Genomic DNA, 24,065 nt, shown 5'->3' on the forward strand with positions numbered 1-24,065 from the left:
GAAGTCTCCCTTCAGTTTGATGTCAGTAACAGAACTGTTGATAAGAAGGGGGTGAAAACTGTAACTGTGAAGACAAGTGGACATGAAAAGAGTCATTATAGAACTGTTCTAGCTTGTTCTGCAGATGGAACCAAGCTGCCTCCTATGCTGTTTTTCAAATGCAAAACATGCCAAAAGAAGACATTCCTCAGGGAGTGATTGTCCATGTTCATGACAAGGGGTTGGATGAATCAGAATGGGATGAAGATCCATTTAGAGAAAGTTTGGAGAAGGAGACCAGGTAGGCTCTTATGCAAATCTGCTCTATCGGTGCTTGATAATTTCAGGGCACAAATAACAAAAAACACAAAGAAGATTGCTGCACAGCAAAAAACAAAACTTGCAGTCATACCTGGAGGCTTGACATCCCAGCTCCAACCACTTGATGTCAGCATTAACCAATCCTTCAAAGTGGTCACGAGAGACAAATGAAACCAATGAATGAAGTCTTCTAGGGACAATTTGACACCAGCAGGAAGAATGAAGAAACCAACTGTAGGAGAAGTTTGTACCTGGGTGAAAAGATCCTGGGATAATATAAAGATTGAAATCATTGTCAAGTCCTTTAAGAAGTGTGGCATTTCAAATGCCATAGAGGGAACTGAGGACAAGGTAATATATGAAGACAGTGATTCGTCATCAGACACAGATGAGAACAAGCTAATGGATGGACGTTTTGACAGTGATGAGGAGTTGTATGAATTTTATGATGAATAAAACTTGAGTTCAATATCTTTATGTAATATATATTTTTTCAAAATGGGCCTCAAAATTAAAGTGCGTCTTATACATGGGAGCATCTTATACATGGGAAATATGGTACACTCTGAGGAAGGTTTATATTATTTCTATTTTATAGATGTTCAAATGGAGGTATAGTGATTTACGTAGTATCATCAGTGTATGGCCAGTGGTCACCACCATCATGGCCGTTCACATGCAGGTTCCCATTGGATTCAGCAGATGGTAAAGAAACAGTCAAGCCAAAAAATGATGGGCCTTTTTTTTTTCCAGGTGTGCAGGCTTTATTAGAGGAGAAAGACCTGCTGGGGCACTTCTCCAAAAGAAGGGCTGGTGGGCTATTCTTTTATTAAAGTTTTGTACCGGCCAACGAGCTAACAGGCAGGGAAAACACTTCCCTTTCATTCAGGACTCCCCAAGCCACTGACACATTTTCTGGTTCCACAACCAGGAGAATCTTCTCTGGTTTCTCCTAGAATGAAGGCCCCACCAGTCTCAGCAGAGCTCCAAAGGCCCTCAGCTCTGGTTTCCCATCTGCACACCTTCTCTGTCCCTGCCAACATGGCTTCTTTCTCAGCACTCTTCTCCTTCTTCTCTCTTTGCAAAACTTCAGGGGCCCACAAAGACCCCTCCTCCAGCAAATATTAGCAAAACAATGGCCCTTCCCAAGCAGGAAGGTAATTTGCAATTTCACCGACCACATATACCTGGCACTGCCCAGCCCCCAGTGCAAACTATAAGTGAGCAAACATAAAAATCATATTTTACAAACTTCTTTGACCAACAATCATCAAGTTACATAAGTGCTGCTGATGATGAAAAAGATATTGAGATGATCTGTTCTGTTAGATTATCATAAGATTATTTTAAATTATATGTATGTTTGTAGAATAATAAGAACTATTAGTACTATATTAGAATCAAAAGTGAATAAAGTAAAAGTAAGAAAATGGAGAAACAAAAGTTGAATTTCAGATTTGAGTTTGAGCCTATTACATAGCAAGCATATGGCCAAAAATGTCTAAATTTATTATCTATAGATATATACTAGGTATTGGAGACATTGGAAACAAGAAAATGTTATTTGTAGTATGCTTTAGTTATTTTACACTGACAAGTAAAATTGAGAATCACTACTGATAGAAGACATGGAAATACAGTATTGGTGATTAGCAGTTGAAATGTAGTTATTATTGGGAAATTAACCAGTGCTTCATTACAAACCTTATAGGAGCTTCAAAGTTCTTTTTCTTACCTCCTATTGTGTTTTTTTTGTTCTCTCTCTTCTACCTTTTTAGCTACCTCATTCACTTGCATTTGTAAAAATGATCTAAAGATTTGAAATCTTAAGGAAAAGCTTCCTTTAACTGTAGTATGTGTATTTTTCACATCCTATGGCAAATATCACTCTGGATTGACTTTTCTTTTCTTTTCTTTTCTTTTTTTTTTTTTTTTTTTTTTGTATTTTTCTGAAGCTGGAAACGGGGAGAGCCAGTCAGACAGACTCCCGCATGCGCCCGACTGAGATCCACCCGGCACGCCCACCACGGGGTGACGCTCTGCCCACCAGGGGGCGATGTTCTGCCCATCCGGGGCGTCACTGTGTCGTGACCAGAGCCACTCTATCGCCTGGGGCAGAGGCCACAGAGCCATCCCCAGCGCCCAGGCCATCTTTGCTCCAATGGAGCCTCGGCTGCAGGAGGGGAAGAGAGAGACAGAGAGGAAGGAGAGGGGGAGGGGCGGAGAAGCAGATGGGTGCTTCTCCTGTGTGCCCTGGCTGGGAATCGAACCCGGGACTTCTGCACGCCAGGCCGACACTCTACCACCAAGCCAACCGGCCAGGGCCAGGATTGACTTTTCTTAGTGGTAGTTCTGCCACACATCCTCTTGTTTCACTCTCTCCTCTGTCATCGTCATCATCGTCATCGTCATCATCATCATCATCATCATTATCATCATTATCATCATCATCACATGGATCTTTGGGATACCTACTTAACTGGAATTCACTGTCTAAAAAATGTGCTCTAATTCTCCTCTTTTTTCCTGATTGTTTTTTTTTCTTGAAAATTTCTCACAACTACTGTACTAGCTGAAATCTTCTTCATGAACCTCATTCTTTTTAGCTTCCCCCCCCCCATGGTAATATTTGGTTTGTCACAAATTTCCTTTGTATTTCATATTTGCTCATCATATAAATTTTATTTCTTTTTGTTTTTCCCTAGTCAAGACATTTATTAAGAGAACAGGGAAGTAAAACACTATAGAGTTCATGTGCACTTGGTTATTCATCTTTAATGTTAGGAAGTTTATATTTTATTTAGTTGGAAGACATGATGGATATAAAGGAGCAGGGGATAAATACCTTAATACCTACTATCACTGTGTATGTATACTGAGTATTTACCATATTTCCCTATGTATTAGACACACATTTAAAAAGATAATTTGGGATCTAGAAGCTGGGTGCGTCTTATACAGTGGTTATAGATTTTTTTTTTACTTGGATCCCGCTTTTTCACGCTTGTTTTGTGTTCATTGTTGAAGACAGTGATTCATCATCAGACACAGATGACAACAAGCTAATGGATGGGCATTTTGACAGTGACGAGGAATTCTATGAATTTTATGATGAATAAAACCTGAGCTCAATAACTTTAATACATTTTTTCCACAAATTTCATGCCCCAAAATTAAGATGCGTCTTATACATGGGAGCGTCTTACACATGGGGAAATACGGTACTACTGCTGACAGCTTCTTTCTTAATCTCTCCAGGAAAGGAAGGAGAGGCTATCCAAATTTGAGTCTATTCGTCATTCAATTGCTGGAATAATTAGGTCTCCAAAAGCTGCATTGGGCTCTTCAACAGTAAGTAGGATTCTTGAACTCTATGTGCTAATGAAAATAGTTATTGCGTAGCTCTTTCTGATATACCAATGAATATCATATGTAAATTTGTCCTTACAATAGGGAAGCAAGTACATATTTTAACTTTTTTTATATATGAGTCTGTGCATTTATGTCTCTAGTAAAACCCTATGTTAAATCCCTATGTAATGTTGATGTAGGAAAGAAAGAAAGAAACTTGTATTACAGACCTCCTATACTACAAATAAATATTGCAGGCAACAATTTATGAACTTTGGTAGTCTTCATTAGAAGACTAGTATGAACAAATCTCTTTTCCGGGGAAGCATATCTTTATAATACAGATTATTGTTTATGTATTTTAATGTATCATTTTATATGTGTGTGTATAATTTTTAGAATATTAAATTATAAAATTGAAATCTGTTTAAAACTTGGGTTTGGCATATTATTAATGATGCATAGAATACTAGATTTTTTTAGTAATAGTGGCTATACTGGGCAACATAAAAAAACAGCCTTATCCTCTTTATATAGGAAAAGTCTAAAACATTTTTTTTTATTTCATTACCTGTGAAACTTAATTATCAGACTTTTTATTCTAGCCATGCCTCTTGACAGTGCAGCTTTACAATGATATCTTAAGGAATGCTGGTCAGCACAACAGTATTCAGTATAAATAATTAATTATATGCTTTCTCATCTCTCAAAGTTTCTGTATAATGTCTTAATATTACTTTTGGGTTTTTTTTTAATAGATAAATTTTTATTAATGTTAATGGGGTGATATCAATAAATCAGGGTACATATATTCAAAGAAAACATGTTCAGGTTATCTTGTCATTCAATTATGTTGCATACCCATCACCCAAAGTCAGATTGTCCTCAGTTACCCTCTATCTAGTTTTCTTTGTGCCCCTCCCCCTCCCCCTTCCCCTTTCCTCCTTCTCTCCCCCGCCCCCCCCCTCTCACCCACTCCCGGTAACCACCACACTCTTGTCCATGTCTCTTAGTCTCATTTCTATGTCCTACCAATATATGGAATCATGTACTTCTTGGTTTTTTCTGATTTACTAATTTCACTCCGTATAATGTTATCAAGATCCCACCATTTTGTTGTAAATGATCCGATGTCATCATTTCTTATGGCTGAGTAGTATTCCATAGTGTATATGTGCCACATCTTCTTTATCCAGTCTTCTATTGAGGGGCTTTTTGGTTCTTTCCATGTCTTGGCCACTGTAAATAATGCTGCAATGAACATGGGGCTACATGTGTCTTTACGTATCAATGTTTCTGAGTTTTTGGGATATATACCCAGTAGAGGGATTGCTGAGTCATAAGGTAGTTCTATTTGCAGTTTTTTGAGGAACCACCATACTTTCTTCCATAATGGTTGTACTACTTTACATTCCCACCAACAGTGAATGAGGGTTCCTTTTTCTCCACAGCCTCTCCAACATTTGCTATTACCTGTCTTGTTGATAATAGCTAATCTAACAGGTATGAGGTGGTATCTCATTGTAGTTTTGATTTGCATTTCTCTAATAACTAATGAAGATGAGCATCTTTTCATATATCTGTTGGCCATTTGCATTTCTTCCTGGGAGAAGTGTCTGTTCATGTCCTCTTCCCATTTTTTTATTGGATTTTTTGTTTGTTTGTTGTTGAGTTTTATGAGTTCTTTGTATATTTTGGATATTAGGCCCTTATCTGAGCTGTTGTTTGAAAATATCACTTCCCATTTAATTGGCTGTCTGTTTATTTTGTTGTCAGTTTCTCTTGCTGAGCAAAAACTTTTTAGTGTGATGTAGTCCCATTTATTTTTCTTTGCCTTCACTTCTCTTGCCTTTGGAGTCAAATTCATAAAATGCTCTTTAAAACCCAGGTCCATGAGTTTAGTGCCTATGTCTTCTTCTATGTACTTAATTGTTTCAGGTCTTATATTTAGGTCTTTGATCCATTTTGATTTAATTTTCGTACAAGGGGACAAGCTGTAGTCGAGTTTCATTCTTTTGCATGTGGCTTTCCAGTTTTCCCAGCACCATTTGTTGAAGAGGCTTTCTATTCTCCATTGTGTGTTGGCCCCTTTATCAAAAAGTACTTGAACATATATATGTGGTTTTATTTCTGGACTTTCTATTTTGTTCCATTGGTCTGAGTGTCTATTTTTCTGCCAGTACCATGCTGTTTTCATTGTCGTGGCCCTATAATATAGTTCGAAGTCAGGTATTGTAATGCCCCCAGCTTCATTCCTTTTCCTTAGGATTGCTTTGGCTATTCGGGTTTTTTATAGTTCCATATAAATCTGATGATTTTTTGTTCCATTTCTTTAAAGAACATCATAGGAATTTTGATGGGAATTGCATTAAATTTATAGATTGCTGTGGGTAATTTGGCCATTTTGATAATATTTATTCTTCCTATCCAAGAACAAGGAATATTTTTCCATCTCATTGTATCTTTTTCAATTTCCCTTAACAATACTTTGTAGTTTTTGTTATATAGGTCCTTTACATTCTTTGTTATGTTTATTCCTAGGTATTTTATTTTTTTTTGTTGCAATCGTGAAGGGGATTATTTTTTTGAGTTCGTTTTCTAATATTTCATTGTTGGCATATAGAAAGGCTATGGACTTTTGTATGTTAATTTTGTATCCTGCGACCTTACTGTATTGGTTTATTGTTTCTAGTAATCTTTTTGTGGAGTCTTTGGGGTTTTTGATGTATAGGATCATATCATCTGCAAAAAGTGATACCTTTACTTCTTCTTTTCCGATATGGATGCCTTTTATTTCTTTGTCTTGTCTGATTGCTCTGGCCAGAACTTCTAACACTACGTTAAATAAGAATGGAGAGAGTGGACAACCCTGTCTTATTCCTGTTTTAAGGGGGAAAGTCCTTAGTTTTATGCCATTTAATATGATGTTGGCTGATGGTTTATCATATATGGCCTTTAACATGTTGAGATATTTTCCTTCTATACCCATTTTGTTGAGTGTCTTAAACATAAAATTGTGTTTTATTTTATTGAATGCCTTTTCTGCATCTATTGATAAGATCATGTGTTTTTTGTTCTTTGTTTTGTTGATATGGTGTATTACGTTAACCGTTTTACGTATGTTGAACCATCCTTGAGATTCTGGGATGAATCCCACTTGATCATGATGTATTATTTTTTTAATATGTTGTTGTATTCGATTTCCAGTATTTTGTTTAGTATTTTAGCATCTATATTCATTAGAGATATTGGACTGTAGTTTTCTTTTTTTGTGTCGTCCTTGCCAGGTTTCGGTATGAGGGTTATGTTGGCCTCATAAAATGTGTTTGGAATTATTGCTTCTTCTTCAATTTTTTGGAAGACTTTGAGTAGAATAGGTACCAAGTCTTCTTTGAATGTTTGATAGAATTCACTAGTATAACCGTCTGGGCCTAGACTTTTATTTTTGGGGAGGTTTTTAATAGTTTTTTCTATTTCTTCCCTGCTAATAGGTCTGTTTAGGCTTTCTGCTTCTTCATGACTGAGTCTAGGAAGGTTGTATTGTTCTAGGAATTTATCCATTTCTTCTAGATTGTTGAATTTGGTGGCATATAGTTTTTCATAGTATTCTACAATAATTCTTTTTATATCTATGATGTCTGTGGTGATCTCTTTTTTCATTTTGGATTTTGTTTATGAGTACTTTCTCTTTTTTCCTTGGTGAGTTTTGCCAAGGGTTTGTCAATTTTGTTGATCTTTTCAAAGAACCAGCTCCTTGTTTTATTAATTTTTTCTATAGTTTTTCTGTTCTCTGTTTCATTGATTTCTGCTGATTTTTATTATTTTCTTTCTTCGGCTGATTTTGGGTTGTCTTTGTTCTTTTTTTTCTAGTTCCTTAAGGTGTGAAGTTAAGTGGTTCACTTGGGCTCTCTCTTGTTTGTTCATGTGGGCCTGAAGTGATATGAACTTCCTTCTTATTACTATTTTACTGCATCCCAGAGATTCTGATATGTCGTATTGTCATTTTCATTTGTCTGTATATATCTTTTGATCTCTGCGCTTATTTCTTCTTTGACCCATTCATTTTTTAAAAGTATGTTGTTTAGTTTCCACATTTTTGTGGGGTTTTTTTCCTCTTTTTTTGTAGTTTAATTCTAGTTTCAAGACTTTATGATCAGAAAATATACTTGGTACAATTTCAATTTTTCTGAATTTGCTGATGTTATTCTTGTGGCCCAACATATGGTCAATTCTTGAGAATGTTCCATGTACATTAGAGAAAAAATGTATACTCTGTCGCTTTGGGATGAAGTTTCCTATAGATGTCTATCATATAGGAAACTAGTGTTTCGTTTAAGGCAAATATATCTTTATTGATTCTCTGTTTGGATGACTTATCTAGAGCCATTAGTGGTGTATTGAGGTCTCCAAGTATGATTGTATTTTTGTCAGTTTTTGTTTTTAGGTCAGTAAGTAGCTGTCTTATATATTTTGGTGCTCTTTGGTTTGGTGCATATATATTAAGGATTGTTATGTCTTCTTGATTCAATGTCACCTTAATCATTATGAAATGACCATTTTTGTCTCTGAGTACTTTTGCTGTCTTGTAGTCAGCATTATTAGATATGAATATTGCTACACCTGCTTTTTTTGGAATGTTATTTGCTTAGAGTATTGTTTTCCAGCCTTTCACTTTGAATTTGTTTTTATCCTTGTTGCTTAGATGTGTTTCTTGTAGGCAGCATACAGTTGAATTTTCTTTTTTAATCCATTCTGCTACTCTGTGTCTTATTATTGGTGAGTTTAATCCATATACGTTTAGTGTAATTATTGACACTTGTGGATTTCCTATTGCCATTTTATAAATTTCTTTCTGTTAGTTTTGTATCTTGTTTGATTCTTCTCTTTTATTTTTCTATCATTCGTTTTTGTTTGTACTCCATACTTCTTTCCTCTGTTGCTACCTTTTTTAAGTCATGTGCTTCTGTGGTAGTTTTTTCAAGGGTGGTTACCATTAAGTAATGAAAAGGGTACCTACCATATTCATTGTATACCCTATCTTGTGAGTGTTTCTGCACTTCATCGTCCTTTGCTACTGTTAATCTCCGTCCTCTCCCCCCTTTTTTTTGCTTTTGTTGTCACAGTTTAAATTTGGTTTTATTGTGTTTTGGTGGAGCTTTTACTTGTGGTTTTGTTTTGTTTTGTCCTTTGGATCTGGTTGGAAAACCCCCTTTAGTATGTCCTGGAGTGGGGGTTTTCTGATGATAAATTCCCTCATTTTTTCTATATTTGTGAATATTTTTATTTCTCCTTCGTACTTGAAGGATAACTTTGATGGGTATAGTATTCTTGGCTGAAAGTTCCTCTCTTTCAGGGCTTTAAATATTGGGGTCCACTCTCTTCTAGCTTGTAGAGTTTCTGCTGAGAAATCTGATGATAATCTAATGGGTCTTCCTTTATATGTTGTATTCTTCTTTTTCCTGGCTGCCTTGAGAATTTTTTCTTTGTCATTGCTTTGTGCCATTTTCATTATGATGTGCCTTGGAGTAGGTTTGTTGTGGTTAAGAGAACTCGGTGTTCTGTTTGCTTCTTGAATTTGAGGCTTTAGTTCTTTCCACAGGCTTGGGAAGTTCTTGTCTATTATTTGTTTGAATATATTCTCCATTCCATTTTCTCTCTCTTCTCCCTCTTATATACCTATTATTCTTATGTTATTCTTTTTGATGGAGTCTGACAATTCCTGTTGGGCTTTCTCATTTTTTTGTAAATTTTTGAGTCTCTCTCTTCTTCTCTCTGTTGTACCTCAAGTTGCTTGTCTTCTGTGTCACTAATCCTACCTTCTATCTGGCCTGTTCTATTAGCTAAGCTTGTTACCATGTTTTTCAGTTCATGAACTGAGTTTTTCATCTCTGTTTAATTTGTTTTTATATTTTCAATTTCCTTGGTAATATATTCTTTGTGATCATTGAGTTGTTTTTTGAGCTCCCTAAATTGCCTTTCTGTGTTTTCTTGTATATCTCTGAGTATTTTTAGGATTTATATTTTAAATTCTCTTCATTTAGCTCCAAGGTTTCCAATATATTGAATTTTTTCTCCATAGATTTTTCCACATCTATCTGTGTTACTTCTCTATCTTTTGTATCCATGAAATTTGATTTTCTTTTCTTAATGGCATCTGAGGGTGGTCTTGTTGATAGGGCTAATGATAATTAATAAAAAATAAAAAGTAAAAAAAATTTGGAAAAGAACCCCAATAATAATTTATAATTTCCCTCCCCTTTTCTTTCTTCTCTTTCCCTCCTCTTCCCTCCTCCTTAGAAAATATTATGCTAAATGGAACAAAATCTGCCTATAATGGAGAGCCTAAGTTGGGGGTAACTGTTCAAGGGGCCAAAAAGAAAGTAGGGACCCAGAAAATGCAAAAAAGGAAAAAATTTGGGTCAAGTATAAAATGATTTGCTTGTAAGTGATAGTCGACTAAGAGATATAATGAGAGGGATAAGAGGGAAACAAGAAAAAGGGAAAAAAAACTATTGTATTTTGTGGAGCAAAGACTGAATAGAATGGAGATACTGGGTTGGGAGGAATGCTAATGAGTTAAAAAACAAAGTAAAGAGCACCCAAAATGCCACCAAAAAAACCCAAAAAAATCTTCAGTCCCAAATTAAATAATTTGTTCGTGATTGAGGATTGAATGAGAGGAAAATTAAAAGGAGAAAAGAAGAAACTAATAGAAAGGGAGAAACAAGAAAAAGGGGAAATGGAAAGGAAGAAAAAAGAAAACAAACGAAAAGAGAGAGAGAGAGTTAAGAGTTTTGGAGTGTAACCCTCATGGAGAGTAAGGAAGAAGAAAGGAAATCAAATGAAACTCTTATGGGTAGTGTAGTTCAAGAAAAGGAAAGAGTAATATGGGCAGAGAATAAAAGGACCAAGGTGGAGGAAATAGAAATAATACTAATAAAGGCAAGAAGATGAAAGAAACAAATAAAAAAATAGTGGAACAAATTATAAAGTCTGTGGATTTTTCTTGTATTTGAGAGGTTAACTTCTTCTTCCCTTTTCTTTCCTCTCCCTCTTCCTGGTCAGTGACTCTGTACCCCAGGCTCTGCCCCTGTGGTATGCTTAGGTAGGGATTTGCAGTTGATGAGACTCTACGACGGCAATGTCATATATTTGGCTTCAGTCTCGTTGGTAGTCAAGGCTTTTTAGCATTTGCCGGCTCCAACAATGAGAGAGTCCGTTTTCCCAGAGCCTCTCTCCTAGTTTCTCCTTCCTGAATTAGCAGCCTGATGATCCAGCTATGAGGCTACTGCTGCCTCTGCCTGGGGAGTAAGAGGCTCAAAGAGCTGGAAAATCCCCACTCTATCCCCACTTAATGCAGGGCTCTGGGTAAGGCTCTGACAGAGCAGCCAGCGAAATCAGGCGGGGCTGGGAGCCAACTGCTCTTAAGGTGACTTTCTATGAGCCTCCAGGCCTGTTCAGCACGCCTAGCACTCTGTGGGACCACTCTCCCCAGGCTTTCCACACTTTGTAACCTGTTTAGGTTGGGAAGAAGATGCCCTTGTTGCTACCTGCAGTACAGGAGGCCTTAACACTGCCAAGTCCCACTTTTTAGCGTATATCTGAGTATGAAAGCTCTGCCAATCAGAAGTTGCCCCCACCCATTTAGCAAGAGGCACTAAAAAATATCACGCCTCTTGTCTTGGATCACTGAACTGAGAGAGATCTTGTCAATTAGAGCTGCGTAGGTCAGTTGGGAGGTGAGCAGCCTGTGAGTTAAGCTAATTTCAGCAATTGGATCCACCGAATTTCTCCAGAAAGGACAGCAAGCTGCCTGCGCGCCCCTCCCCCAATGCTTGGTTGTTAGCATGAATGGCTGGGTGAGGTGCCTCGCCTGCCTAGAGAAGCTCGGGTGCAAGGAAGTTCGCTTTGGCGCACTCCCTGTGCGCCGCTGGCAGCTGCTGCTCCTGGTGTGGGTGGTTGCTCTCGGCGTGTTCGGGAGGTTGGGCGGCAGGTTGGGCCCCTCAACTCGCGGCACAGTGTGCGGGTGGCAGGCACACTCTTTCCTCGGCTTGAACGAACAGCCATGCCACAGCCTAGCTTCCTCCACACTCTCCTTAGCTCCTCCCGACTCTCATTTCCAACTGAAAGCAGCCTTTGCTCAGGTTAGTGAGGAAGGCAGAGTGTTTCTCCGCCTGACTTATTTCCTTCAGGGTTGATTATATATTTAATCAATTTTTTGCTCAACCCTACCTTTGCCTTCAGGGTCTGGAACTTCCGGATGCTCCAAGGATAGATTTTTTTATGTCTCTGGTTGATGAACTTGTTGAAATTTGGGGGAGATTTTTTGATCGTGCTCCTCACAGCGCCATTTCTATGACGTCACTTATTTTTTGGTTTTTAAACGTTTTCCCATTTAAGAAAATGTGACCTAGTCTTATTTAGACAAAGAAAATATTTCCCAACCATAGATTAAATTTTCATTTACTGTTTGGATTTATTTGCTGTAATTTATTGCTATAATACATATGTAGAACATGTTTCTAAATGTATCAATATTTAACTTAAGCAATGATCTTTTATATATAGCTAAGATCATTAGTAGGTATTTTACTGAAAAAGAATAAAATTATATTTTTATATAAAAGAGATTTTTTACTTAGATTTCAGCTTTGAGGTTGCCATTGTCACTTCTCATATACAGAAGTTCTACGGGAATAGGGTGGAGCTCTGAACTAAGGCAGACCATCTCCTGTGGCATTACACAGAAAATAAAAATAATTATAAGCAAAAGCAACATGACAAAGGAAGTCTCTTTCAAGGCCCACTTCCTACTCTTATTTTCTTAAATAATTGATTTACAGAAGTTCATAAGGCTTGGTGTATTATGATTTGACACTTAAAATAAGTGTAGAAGACGATTAAATATGTCTGACAAGTTCTAGAGATTCTATGAGGACAAATTTTTATGACTTTTATTTGAAGAAAAGGTTGTTGAGATTAAAAGTTTTTAAAATAGAAAAACAAAAATAGATTTTTAAAAGAAATGTTCCAATACCTCAGTTAGCTTTTCATAAAATTATTTAACATTGACATAATGAAATTGTGTTAGCTCATCTTTATTTCTAAATATGAAGAAATATTTAGATATTAGGTCAGAAGTCTTTATGCCAGCAACTACTAGTTGTTAGTTGGTGATCTTATTAACAAAAGATCTCTCCTCTCCAGTTTTCCTTTTTGTGTGCTGTAGCATCAAACTTGTCTCGAGTAGAATGTTGCAATTACGTGAGAACCAAGGCCCATTATAAACTCAAGATTTCCTTTAGATTTCTTCTTAAAATGTAAAGGTGGGAGAGTGCAATTTAGAGCTCCAGAAGTTTATCCAGTGACATAAAAATTAGAATTCTGTAATTGTGGAGATGGGCTAATACTCCACATGTTCCTTTTCCCCACAACCTAGGACGTGTAAGAAACTTGTGCCTCAAGACAGGTGTCTAGGAGTGCAACAGTGGCTTCTCAGATTTCATGTTATGTATATATGTTGCTTTGAAGCTCATTTATGGGAACTTCAGCTTTTGGTTCTAAGTCAGGATTGATTAGGGGATGGAAAGATTTGGTTTTTTTAAGACATACTGATTTACCTCTAGAAATAGAGAAATCCATTGATTGGGTTACATAGGGTTGGCTATCCTAAAAGTATGTTGGGTATGTTATGTACAATCTTAATGAATTAATGGTATAAACCATTAATACCTGAAGGTATTTACATGATATTTTCTCCATTTAAGAAGTCTAGCTGCTGCTGCTTCTTCCTCTTTTTCTTCCTCTTCTTCTTCCTTTTCTTCCTCCTCTTCCTCTTCCTCCCCTCCTCCTCTTCTTCTTTTTCTTCTTTCTTCTTCCTCTTCCTCTTTCTCATCCTCCTCCTCTTCCTCCTCATTATTATTAATATTGTTATTATTATTCTCCTCCTCCTCCTTTTTCCTGGAAGAGAAAGAGAGTAACAGGAACATTGAGCTGCTCCTGTATGTGCCCTCACAAGGGATTGAACTGCAACCTTGTTTTGGATGACACTCTTAACCAATGGAGCTAACTGACCAGGGCTCTTTACCTTATTCTTAAATAAAATTACTAAATTGACAGTGATTGATATTGGTAAACCTTTGTTGTTTACAAACTGCCTTTTGATGAAATGAATTAAAATGCTTGTCCCACAAAGCATGAACTTTTTTCAGATATACATTGTCATCTGTTTTTTGAAATAAATTATCAGAATCCTTGAAGCTATGAAATGCCCATTGCTTCTATGAAAATGTACCCTGTGTAATTGAGACTTCTTGAGAATGTTCATTTTCTCAAGGCCCTGTTGGTCACGTATGCATCTTCATGATGAGAAGGTAGTTATTATTTCCATCAGTTAGGTGCCCTTTGGTATTTCCTGGTTTATTAGAAATCTCATGAACTAAAATGATTGAGGCAGTAGTTTATTACACTGTATTAGACTATTAATAAATGTACACAACTGTTTCTTTAAGGCATTTGGTATCCTACTTATTTGGAGAAGGAGGGTTTTTTTTCCCTTTCTTCAAATACATAGATAACTGAGATCTTGAGTCTTAATGCTAATGTGAAGGTTTCAGGTGTTAAATATGATAATTGAAATGCATTATAATTTAGACACTACTTAATCATAATTAAATTTTTTTTGATATAACATAGTATTTTTTAAAGTATTCCTATTTGGGAAAAGTAAAATAGAAGGGAAATTTTTAATTACTATAAATGGTTTTTTTCTCTATAAAAAACTTAAAAAATTTATAAGATGACATAGTTAACCACATTTAAAATATTTTATGGTAATATAGTTCACATAACATAAAATTCACCACTTTATAGTATATACTTAGTGGTTCTTATACTCACTAGACTGGGCAACCATCACCACTGCTTGCAGAACATTTCAATGTCCCCAGTAAAATTCTTCATACATATTAGCAGTTAGTTTCAACTTTCCTCTTCCCATTTTCTGGCACTCGCTAATCTACTTTTGATCCCAATGGATCTGCCTATTCTGGACATTTCACATAAATGAATTATAAAATATGTGAACTTTTGTATTTAGTTTCTTTCAGTTAGTATAATGTTTTCAAGATTAATCCTTTTTATGACTGAATAATGTCCTATTGTATGGATTTGTTACATATCGTTTATCTGTTCATTAGCTGATGGATATTTGGGTTGTTTCCCCTTTTCAGCTATTATGAGTAATGCTGCAGTCAACATTTACATGAACATATGTTTTCATTTCTCTCAATTGTATGCCTAGGAATTTCTAGGTCATACAGTAATTCTATGTTTAAGTTTTTGAGGAACTGCCAAACTGTTTTCCACAGTGATTGTATCATTTTATAATCCCACCAGCAATGTATGAGTGTTGCAGTTTATCCCTAATCCCATCAAGACTTACTGTATAGGCATCCTAATAGGTATGTAGTGGTATATTATAGTTTTTATTTGACGGTTTTTGATAACTAATGATGTTGAGCATCTTTATATATGTTTATTGGCTTCTTGTATATGTTCTTTGGGGATATAACTATTCATTTCCTTTGGACACTTTAAAATTGGGTTGCTTTTCTATTGTTGAGTTATAAGAGTTCTTTATATATTTTGGTCACAAGCCCCTTTTCAGATATGTAATTAAAAAATGTTTCTTCTCATTTTGTGGATTATCTTTTCACTTTTTTGATAGTGTCCTTTGACAAAATTTTTTAATTTTGACAAAGTTTAATTTATCAATTTTTCTTTGATAGCACATGCCTCTGGTGTCAAATCTAAAATACTGTTGTCTAGCCCAAGGTCATGCAGATATTTAACTTTGTTTCCTCCTGAGAATTTTATATAGTAGTTACATGTAGGTCTTGGATTCATTATGAGGCAATTTTTATATATGGTGTAAGGCAGAGGTCCAAATTTATTCTTATGTGTGTAGAAGCATATTTAATGTAAAATATTAAGAAAGCAACAACTATGAAATCATTGTCCCTCTATTCAAATGAACATATAAAAATTGGAACTTTAAAGCAAAGTTTTAGGTAAAAATAAAGCAATTACTTGCATTAAATCTAGGGATATGAAAGTGCAACCAGTCATAATAATATTCCCATGGGACTTGCCATCATTATTTCAGCATTTTAAGCAGTGTGGCTGAAATGGAAGCTATCTTTGAAGATAGTCTAACAGATCACTTCAATTAACAGTTTTGATGAAGAATGTAAGATAGTTAGCTGATAAATGAATTTGACATGAACTGAATATAGTATCTGATGGTAGATGTTGAATGATCAGAGTAGTATTTTAATGTTACATCAGCTCAGGCATGTGGTCTTTTCTTCAGCTTACTAAATGTGTTAACCTGTGAGTACCTCTGGGCTCTGAGGCCTGTGTCACATGCAGCATCTTCCTATGCTGCAGAAAGTTATCATTTTGCTTTGAAAACTATTTCTGAGAGACTGTCTCTAAAGTCAACTGCAAAATCTGAAAGCCTGCTGGCAATCATGAGGATCCATTTCCATTGGAAGTCTTTTAAACCATATTATATTTGATGAGATCTGTTCTAGTCTTGTCAAGAATATGTCCTTTCTCCTGATCCATCTTTTTATGGGAGACTATTTACAAGTGGTTGAGCAAACAACTTGGGCTTCCATCTTGCAGTCCCTTGTGAGCACTAGTTGTATCACTGATCTATAGAGCGTATAGCACCCTTCTCATTATAGCACTCTTTGAAAAAAGTTTTTTTTTAAACTAAAATAAAGCACATTTTGGTCCAAATAATTGCTTTTTTGTTTTTTGTTTTTTTAGACAACAGAAGAATATTTATTTAACTCTTGTCTCCTTAAAATTAAATTTTTTCTATACTCTATTTGCATATGTTTTTTTAAATTTCAAAACTGTACTTGAATTTAGAAAGAAAAATATGGAAAATAAACATTTGCTTCCATTGTATAGAATAATATATTTACTGTTGCATGTTTAAAAAATTCTTGCAGCATACCAGTTGAAAGCGCGGTATGGGACATTATAGTTCTTTTTATGAACAACATAGTAAACTGCCTGTGTTTTTTAGTGTTCTCCTTCAAGTCTAGCAAAGTATTTACTTTCTCTACAGGGCATTCTATTTAATCCAGATTGAATATTATATTTTTTAAACCTTAGGTGTCTTTTTTTTTTATTATTCTTAAAGTCTTCATTTACCTTGCCTTCTTTTATCTGCCTTGGCACTAAGATACAGAAAAACAAGAAACAAGGCGGGGGGGAGAGTTAAATTTTTTGCATCATATCACTGCTACACATATACTGACTTCTGTATAGTCTGGCATGTTTAGGAAGACTAAATATTATTCTGATAATTGCACATTTTAATCACTAGCATTATTATCACATGCAATCTTGAAGAAGGGCTTATCTAGTTATTTTCTATAATTTTACTTTATAGGGAGTAAATCTATTTTATATGTTTGCTCAAATGATTAAATCAAGTGACCCAGATCATGTCAGACTGGTACTTGTATCCTATACAAGTAATTCCAACTTGATGATACATGTTTAAATTTATCGAAATATGACATATTGACATATTAGAATGATCTAATAGTTTTGGTTGAGATGTGCATTTTCAATTAGCACAGAATACAGTTAATTGGCTAAAGTGTGTTTTTGTTGATATTGTGGTATTGAGAGACTATTTGAAGCTAAAAATATGAAATTGGAGAAAATGGTGTAGTGAAATGATCAGGGGAGAATGAATGAGAGTCACAAGCACATTTGGAAAAGGTAAATTGATATAAATAATTAAAAGAAAAAACACGAATAAAAAGAAGATGAGTGAAGGAACTCAGTGAAGAAACAGGTCTTTCATTTTTTTTTTTTTTAAAAAGAGGAAATCAGATGATTGGAGGAAGCAGAAATGGTAGACCAAAAATTAAAGATCTTTAAGAAAATATATTTTGTTAGCGATAGTGTCTCTAAAGAGAGATCAAGAAAGTGCACAAAACGTCAGTCAAGGAAATGGGAAGTTGCGCACCTAAGGTAATATATGGGTTTCCTCTAGTTCAGGTGTAGCCAACAGTTTTTGCCCCCAGATTATAAAGGAAACTTTTTTCACAGGCTGGACGAAATATTAAAATTAAAAAATGTTAAATACAAAAACGATTCATTTAAGTAAACAAAATTTTATTATGTAATTTGTTTATGAATAAATGTGAGTGAAAAAATTTAATATACAATACTATTTTAATAAAAATATATATACCATATAAATATCCAAACTGTATTGCAATCAATGGAAACAATATTTAATTAATATAATGAGCTTGAAGGAGTTATATCACAAATAAAACAATTATTTTGTTTTACAAACAGCCTGAACATGTTTTCAGTTATCAACTGCAGCTGTTGTCTATGCTACAATGCCACTTGATTCAGCTCACTTGACCACAAAAATAACGAATTGTTTGACCTTGGGTGCACACTGGCTAACTCCGCCTAAAAGAATGTGGGTTTCACAATGCCACTAAATGTCAAAAAGTTCATATCGAGTACAGACAAGTACAAAAGTTGTAAATCTTTATAATGGAATTTTTTTAATTTTAAAGAAGTATCGCAAATCCATTCAACCAATTATTGAAAGTTAACCTTAGATTAGTCAAACGCGGAATGCTTTTCCGCGTATCGCTGTCTTCTTAAATATCTCGATTTCCAATAATCAAAGACATTTCCACTTCTGAGAGGCTGAGATTTTAAAGTAGCGTAGAATATTAAAAATTTAATCGTGGGCCGCATACATTCATTATGCGGGCTGTCTGTTGGCCGTGCCTGGTCTAGTTGTTGATCTTTTTAAATAACGTTTCAGAAAGAATTGTATGAGAATTAGAAGCTTTGATCAGCATGTAATTCTTTCAGGCCATTATACCAGATAACAGTTATATTATTTGCAAAAGACTAAACAAAATCAAGTTTCCAAAAAGTACAGATAGATTTGTTCAAAACATTTATGAGTAAGAGTTTTGTTGCTAGTTTCATTGTAGAGAATAAACATTAGGTAAAGTATCTTTGTTTGCTTAAAGGTGTTAGGGTCTGAAAAAAATGACCTATTCTACTTTATTGCTAAAAAATTAGAATTTGTAGAGTTAGGATTGGCTTTAGTGCCTGTTATAGACAGAAGCATGGATATAATTAATTTACATCCTGCGTGTTTGGCCTGAAGGCAACTAACTGATCATGAATATCAAATATCTAGAATATTTTATTGTTTATTGATTTAAGAAGTAACTCATTCAGTAAATTAAAACTGTAACTAGAAATTTGAAAAAAGTGATAGGAAGAACATTATTATTCATGTTTTCATTTTATGTTAAGTGTTTGTTCAACTATCAAACTCTAACTGGTATAAAATACAGTTGCTATGTATGGTTATGTTCCCTTCCACTGGAAATAGCTTCTACTACTATCAGGCAGATTCCTATTTAAGAGACCAATATTTCCTACCCTTTGCAAGTATTTGGTGATTGTCTTATTTCTGATTGTATGGCATTGACTCTTAATCTCCTAAAATTTATCAGTGATATATAATTTAAATGTAAAGAGGTCATTGTGAAATTTTTGAGAGATGTTTAAAATCCTGTGAGTACTTATAATCACCCCAGTATATTATTAAACTATATTTGAAAGAATTAATTGCTTACATTATTAAATTAATAAATTTATATAAGAATAAAAATGGAATTAAATGTCATTTTTATGGTTATTAAAATTCATTAAAATTTTTAATGTTTGTACTGAAGTATTTAGTTTGTTCAGGCTTATTGAGAGGTTTTACTTGTATGTTTTCCATTCTGTTTTAGTTTCTTATAAAATGTCTTTTCAGTTGGGTGCTATATTTTCATAGAATCCAGACTTTGATCTTTTTATTTTTGACACTTGATCATTGCCTCTCAAAAAGAAGCTCATTTTGCACTCAAATGTTTGAGGTAAAGAAGGCATACAATATTCATTACATACTTGGAAATTATTCTTAACCACGGTAAAAAAAAAATGGCCTATTATTCTTCTGCCAAATATTTTTATTTTCTAGTATTGACTCCTTATTGCCTCTACATTTAAACCAGTCTTTTTTTGTATAAATTTTTATTAATTTTGATGGAGTGACATCAATAAATCAGGGTGCATATGTTCAAAGAAAACATGTCAGGTTATCTTGTCATTCAATTATGTTGCATACCCATCACCCAAAGTCAGATTGTCCTCCCTCATCTTCTATCTAGTTTTCTTTGTGCCCCTCCCCCTCCCACTTTCCCTATCCCTCCCTCTCCTCTCCCCCCCCCCTTAACCACCACACTCTTGTCCATGTCTCTTAGTCTCGTTTTTATGTCCCACCTATGTATGGAATCATACAGTTCTTGTTTTTTTCTGATTTACTTATTTCATTCCGTATAATGTTATCAAGATCCCACCATTTTGTTGTAAATGATCCGATGTCATCATTTCTTTATGGCTGAGTAGTATTCCATAGTGTATATGTGCCACATCTTCTTTATCCAGTCATCTGTTGAAGGGCTATTTGGTTGTTTCCATGTCTTGGCCACTGTGAACAATGCTGCAATGAACATGGGACTGCATGTGTCTTTACGTATCAATGTTTCTGAGTTTTTGGGATATATACCCAGTAGAGGGATTGCTGGGTCATAAGGCAGTTCTATTTTCAGTTTTTTGAGGAACCACCATACTTTTTTCCATAATGGTTGTACTACTTTACATTCCCACCAACAGTGAATGAGGGTTCCTTTTTCTCCACAGCCTCTCCAACATTTGCTATTACCTGTCTTGTTGATAATAGCTAATCTAACAGGTGTGAGGTGGTATCTCATTGTAGTTTTGATTTGCATTTCTCTAATAACTAATGAAGATGAGCATCTTTTCATATATCTGTTGGCCATTTGCATTTCTTCCTGGGAGAATTGTCTGTTCATGTCCTCTTCCCATTTTTTTTTATTGGGTTGCTTGTTTGTTTGTTGTTGAGTTTTATGAGTTCTTTGTATATTTTGGATATTAGGGCCTTATTTGAGCTGTTGTTTGAAAATGTCATTTCCCATTTAGTTGGCTGTCTGTTTATTTTGTTGTCAGTTTCTCTTGCTGAGCAAAAACTTCTTAGTCTGATGTAGTCCCATTCATTTATCTTTGCCTTCACTTCTCTTGCCTTTGGAGTCAAATTCATAAAATGCTCTTTAAAACCCAGGTCTATGAGGTTAGTACCTATGTCTTCTTCTATGTACTTTATTGTTTCAGGTCTTATATTTAGGTCTTTGATCCATTTTGAATTAATTTTAGTACAAGGGGACAAACTGTAGTCGAGTTTCATTCTTTTGCATGTGGCTTTCAGTTTTCCCAGCACCATTTGTTGAAGAGGCTTTCTTTTCTCTATTGTGTGTTGTTGGCCCCTTTATCAAAAATTATTTGACCATATATATGTGGTTTTATTTCTGGACTTTCTATTCTGTTCCATTGGTCTGAGTGTCTATTTTTCCGCCAATACCATGCTGTTTTGATTGTCTTGGCTCTATAATATAGTTTGAAGTCAGGTATTGTAATGCCCCCAGCTTCATTCTTTTTCCTTAGGATTGCTTTGGCTATTCGGGGTTTTTTATATTTCCATAAAAATCTGATGATTTTATTCCATTTCTTTAAAAAATGTCATAGGAATTTTGATGGGAATTGCATTAAATTTGTATGTTGTTTGGGTAATATGGCCATTTTGATTATATTTATTCTTCCTAGCCAAGAACAAGGAATATTTTTCCATCTCGTGTCATTTTTGATTTCCCTTAACAATGCTTTGTAGTTTTCATTATATAGGTCCTTTACATTGTTATGTTTATTCCTAGGTATTTTTTTGTTGTTGTTGTTGCAATTGTGAAGGGGATTTTTTGAGTTTGTTTTCTAATGTTTCATTGTTGGCATATAGAAAGGCTATGGACTTTTGTATGTTAATTTTGTATCCTGCGACCTTACTGTATTGGTTTATTGTTTCTAGTAATCTTTTTGTGGAGTCTTTGGGGTTTTCGATGTATAGGATCATATCATCTGCAAAAAGTGATACCTTTACTTCTTCTTTTCCGATATGGATGCCTTTTATTTCTTTCTCTTATCTGATTGCTCTGGCTAGAACTTCTAGCGCACCATGTTAAATAAGAGTGGAGAGAGTGGACAGTCCTGTCTTGTTCCTGATTTAAGGGGGAAAGTCCTCAGTTTCATGCCATTTAATATGATGTTAGCTGATTGTTTATCATATATGGCCTTTATCATGTTGAGATATTTTCCTTCTATACCCATTTCATTGATTGTCTTAAACATAAAGTTGTGTTGTATTTTATTGAATGCCTTTTCTGCATCTATTGATAAGATCATGTATTTTTTGTTCTTTGTTTTGTTGATATGGTGTATTATGTTAACCGTTTTACGTTTGTTTAACCATCCTTGAGATTCTAGGATGAATCCCACTTGATTGTGATGCATTATTTTTTTTAATATGTTGTTGTATTCGATTTGCTAGTATTTTGTTTAGTATTTTAGCATCTGTATTCATTAGAGATATTGTTCTGTAGTTTTCTATTTTTTGCCGTCCTTGCCAGGTTTCGGTATGAGGGTTATGTTGGCCTCATAAAATGTGTTTGGAATTATTGCTTCTTCTTCAATTTTTTGGAAGACTTTGAGTAGAATAGGTACCAAGTCATCTATGAATGTTTGATAGAATTCACTAGTATTACCGTCTGGGCCTGGACATTTATTTTGGGGGAGGTTTTTAGTAGCTTTTTTTATTTCCTCCCTGCTAAGTTGGTCTGTTTAGGCTTTCTGCTTCTTCTTGACTCAGTCTAGGAAGGTTATATTGTTCTAGGAATTTATCCATTTCTTCTAGATTGTTGAATTTGGTGGCATATAGTTTTTTGTAGTATTCTACAATAATTCTTTTTATATCTATGATGTCTGTGGTGATTTCTCCTCTTTCATTTTAGATTTTGTTTATATGAGTCCTTTCTTTTTTTTCCTTGGTGAGTTTTGCCTGGGTTTGTCAATTTTGTTGATCTTTTCAAAGAACCAGTTTCTTGTTTTATTAATTTTTTCTATAGTTTTTCTGTTCTCTATTTTATTTATTTCTGCTCTGATTTTTATTATTTCCTTCTTCAGCTGGTTTTAGGTTGTCTTTGTTCTTCTTTTTCTAGTTCCTTAAGGTGTGAAGTTAAGTGGTTTACTTGGGCCCTCTCTTGTTTGTTCATATAGGCCTGAAGAGATGTGGACTTCCCTCTTATTACTGCTTTTTCTGCATCCCAGAGATTCTGATATGTTGTATTGTCATTTTCATTTGTCTGTATATATCTTTTTATCTCTGCTCTTGTTTCTTCTTTGACCCATTTATTTTTTAAAAGTATGTTGTTTAGTTTCCACATTTTTATGGGTTGTTTTTTTCTTTATTGCCGTTGAATTCTAGTTTCAAGGCTTTATGATCAGAAAATTTACTTGGTACAATTTTGATTTTTCTGAATTTGCTGATGTAATTTTTGTGCCCCAATATATAGTCAATTCTTGAGAATATTCCATGTACACTAGAGAAAAATGTATCCTCTGTCGCTTTGGGGTGAAATGTCCTGTAGATGTCTATCATATCCAGGTGCTTTAGTGTTTCATTTAAGGCCAATATATCTTTATTGATTTTCTGTTTGGGTGAACAATCAAGAGCTGTTATTGGTGTATTGAGGTCTCCAAGTATGATTATATTTTTGTTAGTTTTTGTTTTTAGGTCAATAAGTAGCTGTCTTATATATTGATATTTTGGTGCTCTTTGGTTTGGTGCATATATATTAAGAATTGTTATGTCTTATTGATTCAGTGTCCCCTTAATTATTATGAAATGACCAGTTTTGTCTCTGAGTACTTTTGCTGTCTTGCAGTCAGCATTATCAGATACAAGTATTGCTACACCTGCCTTTGTTTTTGGATGTTATTTGCTTGGAGTATTGTTTTCAGCCTTTCACTTTGAATTTGTTTTTATCCTTTTTGCTTAGATGTGTTTCTTGTAGGCAGCATACAGTTGGATATTTTTTTTAGTCCATTTTGCTACTCTGTGTCTTTTTATTGGTGAGTTTAATCCATTTACATTTAGTGTAATTATTAACACTTATGGGTGTCCTGTTGCCATTTTATAAATTTCTTTCTGTTAGTTTTGTATCTTGTTTGATTTTTCTCTTTTGTTTTTTTGTTTGGTTGTATTCCATACTTCTTTCTTCTGTTGCTACCTTTTTTAAGTCATGTGCTTCTATGGTGGTTTTTCAAGGGTGGTTACCATTAAGTAATGAAAAGGGAACCTACTATGTTCATTGTAGTACACT

General features: G+C 34.7%; 1 protein-coding gene across 5 annotated transcripts in view; it reads left to right on the top strand.

The window, feature by feature from the left end:
• Nucleotides 1–24,065, top strand: part of FER (FER tyrosine kinase) — a 503,761-nt gene that overhangs the window by 215,783 nt on the left and 263,913 nt on the right. For all 5 annotated transcript variants that reach the window (XM_066273970.1, XM_066273969.1, XM_066273971.1 and 2 more), the window contains one exon: nucleotides 3,559–3,651. In XM_066273970.1, the coding sequence (XP_066130067.1) occupies nucleotides 3,559–3,651 (93 nt within the window). The remainder of the gene's footprint in view (nucleotides 1–3,558; nucleotides 3,652–24,065) is intronic.

Source organism: Saccopteryx bilineata, chromosome 4 (genome assembly GCF_036850765.1).
Source record: "Saccopteryx bilineata isolate mSacBil1 chromosome 4, mSacBil1_pri_phased_curated, whole genome shotgun sequence".
Taxonomy (NCBI): Eukaryota; Metazoa; Chordata; class Mammalia; order Chiroptera; family Emballonuridae; genus Saccopteryx; species Saccopteryx bilineata.